Source organism: Colobus angolensis, unplaced genomic scaffold, assembly GCF_000951035.1.
Source record: "Colobus angolensis palliatus isolate OR3802 unplaced genomic scaffold, Cang.pa_1.0 Scaffold84, whole genome shotgun sequence".
Classification (NCBI taxonomy): Eukaryota; Metazoa; Chordata; class Mammalia; order Primates; family Cercopithecidae; genus Colobus; species Colobus angolensis.
In genome coordinates this window covers 1,524,062-1,531,503 of record NW_012122265.1, presented here as the reverse complement: position 1 = coordinate 1,531,503, position 7,442 = coordinate 1,524,062, and the positions used below count along the sequence as shown (strand labels likewise).

General features: G+C 55.1%; 1 protein-coding gene across 1 annotated transcript; it reads right to left on the bottom strand.

Annotated features, from left to right (window-relative positions):
- Positions 1-2,702: 2,702 nt before the first annotated feature.
- On the bottom strand, positions 2,703-7,117 carry LOC105503290. Its single transcript, XM_011930151.1, has 8 exons — positions 7,101-7,117; positions 6,792-7,019; positions 6,265-6,644; positions 6,090-6,137; positions 5,205-5,502; positions 4,555-4,647; positions 3,155-3,311; positions 2,703-2,864 (listed from the first exon to the last, which is right to left on the bottom strand). The coding sequence occupies exons 1-8, from the start codon at positions 7,115-7,117 to the stop codon at positions 2,703-2,705; spliced, it is 1,383 nt and encodes a 460-aa protein (XP_011785541.1).
- Between the last annotated feature and the right edge of the window lie 325 nt (positions 7,118-7,442).

Sequence of the window (7,442 nt, the reverse complement as noted above, 5' to 3'; positions counted from 1 at the left end):
AGTAGCTGGGACTACAGGCACACGCCACCTCGCCTGGCTAATATTTTTTTTGTATTTTAGTAGGACGGAGTTTCACCATGTTGCCCAGACTGGTTTCAAACTCCTGAGCTCAATCAATTCGCCCGTCTCGGCCTCCCAAAGTGCTGGGATTACAGGCGTGAGCCCCCGCGCCCAGCCGAGGATTTCGAGACAGTGACAGCAAGGCATGAAGCCTTCCAAGTGTGGGGCCCTGTGTGTCTGCGGGAGCTGTGTGCCCGTGAAGCAGGCCCTGGGGCTGAGGCGGGAAAATACGGTCTGGAGGCAGGGAACATAAGGCGGATTCACACTTCAGCTATGACAGGACATGTCCTCTCCACTGGCACAAACCCAGCAAACGACTTTATAACTTCATCCTCTTCGTTTACATAGGGCGGACCGCCAGTAGAGGGTATTCGAACTCACAAAAACTCTGTAACGGGATCCTTGAGCCCCTATGCTCAGCCGCTCCCACGCTGTGGAGTGCACCTTCGTTCTCACTAAATCCCTGCTTTTGCTCTCCTCACTTTGTTTGTGCATTTTGTCCAATTCTTTGTTCGAGACGCCAAGATCCTGAACACCCTTTCTGGGTACAGTAACAGGGCTTCCGAAACAGGGCTACAGAAGCCTTGGTAGGGGGATGACTGAAGGGGGAAAAAGGCAGGAAGTAGGCAAGCCCCACCCACAGAGTGTCCACCCCCTCCTCCGGTTCTGTCTACACTGCAGGAGCTAGAAGATAAAAATGACCATTCCAAGTCCAGGGTAAGAATGAGGTCCTGCCAATCGAAGGCCTTTCCCCAGGTCTGGAAGGGAAGGCAGGCAGAGGCCTGCCCCGGGGCTCACATGTTGCTGTACACGAGGGCGAGCTCGGCACCTGTAGCTGGTCACCTGCTTCCCCGGCAAAAGGCCTGGATAGACGCACACCCCAGTGCTCTCACCAGCCCGTGGATGCCCTGAGGTGACTCCCTGTCCCCAGACCACATGGCAGGTGCGCTGGAGCTCAGGGTTCCAGGACAGCTTGGAAGCCTGAGGTCTCCCGGGGCCAGCGCTGTGGATGGCTGGAGTCCTTCCAGGAGGTCCAGCCTCCAGAGCTGCCCTCAAGAACATAAGCTTCTTATTTCCACTCTGGATCCGCCTGACTGAAAATACCCCGAATGGCTGCTTTCCCTGCTCTGACTGAACCACTGCTTGTCCTTGCTTCCTGGGGCAGCCCTAACAAAGGACCACAAATGACAAGAACGTCCCTCTCCCAATCCTGGGGGCCAGACGTCTGAGATGCAAGGGTGGCCAGGGCTGGTTCCTTCTGGGGCTGTGATGGAGCCTCTGCTTTGGTCTCTTCCAGCTTCTGGGTCTTGCTGACAACCCTTGGTCCTCTGTGACTTACAGAAGCATCACCCCAACCTCTGCCTTCATCTTCACGTAGCGTCCTAATGTCCATCAATGACAGACTGAATAAAGAAAATGTGGTACACATACACCACGGAATACTATACAGCCATCGAAAAGAATGAGGTCATGTTCTTTGCAGGGACATGGATGGAGCTGGAGGTCATTATCCTTAGCAAACTAATGCAGGAACAGGACGCCAAATGTCGCATGTTCCCACTTAGAAGTCAGACCTGAGCACCGAGTACACAGGAACACAGGGGAAGAACGGAAGAACAGCACTGTGGTGCACTTGGCAGCAGGGGTGGGGTGGGGTGGGGGCAGGAGAAGGGAGAGGATCGAAAAGCTACCTATTGGATACTATGCTTCTTACCTGAATGATGAAATAATCTACACACCAACCCCATGGCGTGCAGTTCATCTATATAGCAAGCCTGCACATGCAGCCCTGAACCCCAAGTAAAAGCTGAAAGAAAGCTTGTCTCCAGACAAGGTTGCCTTAGAAGGCACTGAGCATTTGGGCTCCCCCAGCACTGAATTTTTTTTGGGGGGGGATCTATTCAACTCCTGGCTGCCTTCGAGCTTGTGTCCAGCAGCTGAGCATCGTGTGCAGTCATTACCTTCCCATGTCTGGTTTTTCAAGGCCCCGTGACATTGCAGATAAGCCCAAGTTCCTCCACAGCTCCAGGTCTGGCTCCTGCATGCACTAGGGGCTTCTTAGGGCCTGATGTGCCACACAGCTCAGCATACAGACCCTTCCTCATCCTTCTGCTGAAGTGGCCTAGCCCTGAGCTTCCCTCCCTCCCACAGGACGGCGGTGCCTCTGCAGCTGATACCACTGCCCTCACCACCTGTCCCTCTCCCCGCCTCTCCCCACGTACCAGATTGTGAGCTTGGGTTTACTCTGCTGTGTCATCTCCAGAGCCCAACACAACAAGGGGCCCAGAGCAGAAAGCTGTAGACGTTAGTTCTGTGCATGAAGACATGGACCACGGCATGAAAGATGCTGAGGGAAGAGAAGTGGGAACAGTCCCAAGGGTGGGGGCAGGAAGATGGTGCTTCTGGGAATTAGAGAGAGGTGGGAAGGAGGGAGCCACAAGAGAGTGAGCTTTGTGCCTAGAGACTTTGTTTATTTAGAAGGTCAGGATTCTGTCTTGATATACAGATAGCCAGAGAGATTAAGGGTGGATCACACTCCTGAAAGAAGGGGCAGCTGTCAGGGTCTAAGGGGTCTGAGCTGCCTCTGGGGCCTCAGTGGGCCGCTTTGGATCTTAAATGAGTGTGGAGCAGGGAGAGGAAGTTCAGAAGTAGTGGGCAGTGAGCCAGAAGGGATCCCCAGTCAGTTCCGGGAGCGCTGGTGTGGATGAAGCCAGTGAGGACACAGTGGAGACAGCGGAGCACCGGAGAACCCAGAGCGAGGAAGCTGGGCGGCTGGACACTTCGCCAGTCAGGCCACCTACAGTCTGCAGCCAGAGCCTCAGATCTTACACTGGCAGCACACGGGGACACAGCAGCTGGACTGGCAGCAGCAGGGCTTACAGCAGCTGGACTGGCAGCAGGATGACCCACAGCCTAAGGAGGAGCAACAGGGCTTGCAGCAGCTGGACTGGCAGCAGGATGACCCACAGCCTGAGGAGCAGCAGCAGGGTTTGCAGCAGCTGGACTGGGAGCAGCCACAAGAACCACATCCCCCCTTGGAGCCCCCACAGGAGCCACAGCTGGAGCAGGAACAGGCTGGCACACAGCAGCACACGGGCTTGCAGCAGCAGACGGGCACACAGCAGCTGGAGCCACAGCCCCCACAGCCAGAGCCACAGGCCCCACAACCGGAGCCACAGCCCCCACAGCTGGAGCCACAGCCCCCACAGCCAGAGCCACAGCCTCCGGAGCAGCCACAGCAGCCCATGGTTCTGGTGGATTGAGGGTGGAGCAGGTAGAGGAGCAGGTGAGAGGGAGGTGCAGGTGTGGAGCTCCCTGAGCCTGGGCCCCTTATATCCCTGGGTAGCGTCGCTCTGAGACCTCAGTCACTCCATCACTGCCAGCACTTCCTGGGTATGTGATTATCTGTTTGCTGGACTTCGAGTTTTCATTGGCCTGATCCAACACCCACCTGCTTACCTTTCTAAATGTAGCCACTTCCTCCTTGGAACTGGACCTTGTACTGAACCTGATCACCTGCCTTCTGTTTTCCTCATGTGACTGGCAGAGGACAGGTTTTCTACAAGATCACTTGGGTAGTTTTCTTCCCACCAATGGCACCACGTTTTTCTTTGAAACTGTGATCTCTGTGTAAAGAGAATTTTTTAAAAACTAAGCTTTCATCCATATAATTAAAGAGGCAAATTGAACAAATGTTGTATCCTGGTTCTGTCTTAACACGTGGGTGCACGGCATTCAACCTCTCCTCCACCAGCCTCAGGTCGTGGGGTGCTCAGGACTCCTGGCTGCTGCATACACAGCCTCACATGATGAGTATTGTTTGTTAAAAATCTTCAGGAATGTCATGGGTGGATGGGGGATCTCATTTATCACCCTGTTGTTAATCTCTTCAATTAACTATTAGTGAGGGCAATTCTTTTACTCCAATATAAATTATATACTTTTTTGGCTTCTATTACTGCTTCAAAAGTTATGTGGATATTGAGAGAACGAATCCCTCGTGTCCAAACAGTGCACTTTGTTTTTCCACAGGTGTGTACTTGAGTTTAATTTCCGACGTTTTTAAACACTATTCTCACTTTGTCTTGTCATTTTATTTTCTGCCTCGCCAACATTATTAGATGGTAAAAACGAGTATCTTTCAAGCTTTGGGTGAAAGGTCTTGTCTTGTCTGGAAGAGGTGAGAGAGAGGGTTATAGGCTCCGTAGTTCCCATTGCTAATGGGGGCCGGGGGCGGGGGCAGGGGACTGAGAGAAACCCGCAGAGAGGGAAGTGCTCGCTGTGCTGGAAACACCCTCTTCCCAGGGAACAGGCTGCGTTCGAGGAGGCAGCCCTGTGTGGCAAGTTCCCTCCTCCCGACGGGACGCGGTGAGGCTGGGGTGGGGACATTTCATAAGACCTGGATCGTGAGCGCAGAGCCCAGGCATCCTAACAAATCTGTCCCCCACCAACCCTGCCCGAGGCCGCACCGGACGTGAGCAGACCATCACGCACCCCAGGAGCTCGCCAGAGCTTGGCAGCTCTGCCCTCAGGTGCCGGGTAAAGGGAACCAGGAGCATCCCTTTTGGTTCAACATAGGTAGAAGATCTAGACAGGATTGGCCAAACCCAAGAGAGGTCACGTGAGATTCTGTAACGGCTGTGAAAACAAACCTTAAAAAACGAAAGGAGGAGGAAAGGAAGGAAACAAACCTTTCTGAGTGAACTCACCCTTCAGGAGACAAAAGTAGATTTCCTGCAAATTGTTGAGTTATGCCGCAAATAATAACAAATACGGCAGCAAATTACAAATATGGCATAGTAACTTTAATAGGGCTCTCAGCTGAGATGGTAAAAATAGAGAGTAAGTTTCACTTTGTTTATTCGTTTTTGAGATGGAGTTTTGCCCTTTCACCCAGGCTGGAGTGCAATGATGTGATCTCGGCTCACTGCAAACTCCGCCTCCCAGATTCAACCGATTCTCCTGCTTCAGCCTCCCAAGTAGCTGGGATTACAGGCGCCCGCCACCACACCCCACTAATTTTTGTATTTTTAGAAGAGATGGGATTTCACCATGTTGGCCAGGCTGGCCTCAAACTCCTGACCTTCCTGTTCCTCGCTGAGATGCAGTCCCCTATTCCAGAACAGAGTGGGGCTCCAGCACACGCGGGAAGAGCCACCGAGTGCCAGCCGGTGTCTACACCCTGGCCTGGGGCCCGTTGACTGGGCTCGGGGCACTCACAGGTATTGGGGTCACGGGAGCAAATGGCCATCCGGTTCCCTGCTCTCCGCGGGCTTTCTTTAGCATCCAATGGGCCTGCACCTGAATGTAGTTGCTGCTTCCCAGGCTGAGCCCGGCACCCGGGCGGGGCATCCTCCTCCGCGCACCGTCCCTGGAAGGGCCTCTGCCGTCCGCAGGTGCCGCTGTGCGGGAGCCCCTGGGCCGGCCACGCTGGGGCGGAACCTGCTCCACAGCGACACCGTGCGGCGGCAGGAGGAACAGCTGCAGGAGGCGATGCGATCTGGGTCCTGACCCAGCGCAGAGCAGTGTCTGCCCCTTGGAATGCTTGGATGTCCTTCTTCAAAAGGCAGCCTTCGATTATTTGAAGTTCAAGTTCCAGCAGGCAGGCTGTACTTTATCTGTCAACCCTGCCACCCCGGTGGTCCGAAAGGCCTGGAAGAAACCCCGGTTATCACAGGAGCACATTTTCCATGGGGAGCACGCAGCAAGCTCCAGAATAAGCACTTAAAATCCCCGTCCCAGTCAACACTCCAAACCTTCCAACAAAGTCTTACACCGAAAAGGACCCTGCCGAGCTGAGGGCTGAAGCCCCATGTCCTGGGACCTTTGGAAACAGCCCGCGGGCCAGGAGCTGCTGTAGACGGTGAAGGTGTAAGGCCCAGGCGTGTCCCAAGCAAGACACGTGGCTCCAGCAGAGGAATCTTCCCAGGAGCCCTGGGCTCGAAATCACCCTCAGCAAGACCAAGGCCTCTGAGCGAGTCACTGCCTGCTCATCGCTTCCTTCTTGTCACATGGAAAGGGAAACTCACCGCAGGACACTTGCTCGTGTTTACTAAGGGGCAGCTTCCATCGCAGACCTGACAGCACATTCGAGAACAGTGTGAGGAAAACAGGAGTTATTTATAAAAATGCAAAGCACAAGAGAATACCAGGACCAGTGGCACAAGCAGGAACCAGGAAGTGACCGTGTGCCCAGCCTCTCACCTGACCCTGGGCAGGAGTATAAAGAACCTAGGCTCAGGGAGCTCCACACCTGCACCTCCCTCTCACCTGCTCCTCTACCTGCTCCACCCTCAATCCACCAGAACCATGGGCTGCTGTGGCTGCTCTGGAGGCTGTGGCTCCAGCTGTGGGGGCTGTGGCTCCGGCTGTGGGGGCTGTGGCTCTGGCTGTGGGGGCTGTGGCTCCAGCTGCTGTGTGCCTGTCTGCTGCTGCAAGCCCGTGTGCTGCTGTGTGCCAGCCTGTTCCTGCTCCAGCTGTGGCTCCTGTGGAGGCTCCAAGGGGGGCTGTGGCTCTTGTGGGGGTTCCAAGGGGGGCTGTGGCTCCTGTGGAGGCTCCAAGGGGGGCTGTGGCTCCTGTGGAGGCTCCAAGGGGGGCTGTGGCTCCTGTGGAGGCTCCAAGGGGGGCTGTGGCTCCTGTGGAGGCTCCAAGGGGGGCTGTGGTTCTTGTGGGGGTTCCAAGGGGGGCTGTGGCTCCTGTGGGGGCTCCAAAGGGGGCTGTGGCCCTTGTGCCTGCTCCCAGTGCAGCTGCTGTAAACCCTGCTGCTCCTCCTCAGGCTGTGGGTCATCCTGCTGCCAGTCCAGCTGCTGCAAACCCTGCTGCTGCCAGTCCAGCTGCTGCAATCCCTGCTACTGTTCCTCAGGCTGTGGGTCATCCTGCTGCCAGTCCAGCTGCTATAAGCCCTGCTGTTCCCAGTCCAGCTGCTGTGTCCCCATGTGCTGCCAGTGCAAGATCTGAGGCTGTGGATTCAGGCCTCATGTGAGTCCTGCTAATCCTGTCTTCCGAAGCTGTGACCTGTGCTTCATTGTTGAGCCTCAAACCACTGCTCAGAGTCCATTCCCCGCTATAGAATGAAGCCGTATCTGGCTGCCTTTTCCTAAGGAGAGTCCACCCTAATTGATGTCCATTGTCTCCCCTAACAAATTCTCTTCCCAAGTCACCTGCAACTAGGCTGAATCACCCCTCACCCGCTAGCCTCGCCTTTGCTTGTCTATTCAGAGGCCCGAGCTCCTGAACCCACTTGCAGTCCTGTCTTTTCCAGCTAGAGCAGCTGGCCGTGAGCGTCCCACCTGCAACAAGGTGTGCGTTTCAGAGGCTTCCTTGGAGTGGCTTTGCATGTCCAAAGCTCTGCTTCATCTTAAATGGAAACTAATAAAAATACC

Excerpts from the sequence above, each read along its gene's own strand:
- LOC105503290 (XM_011930151.1), bottom strand. Across the intron at positions 5,503-6,089 it reads ACACGAGCAAGTGTCCTGCG|GTTCCGCCCCAGCGTGGCCG; the intron begins GTGAGTTTCCCT and ends GCTGTGGAGCAG. Across the intron at positions 2,865-3,154 it reads CCGTCTGCTGCTGCAAGCCC|ACTGTAGGTGGCCTGACTGG; the intron begins GTGTGCTGCTGT and ends CTCTGGCTGCAG.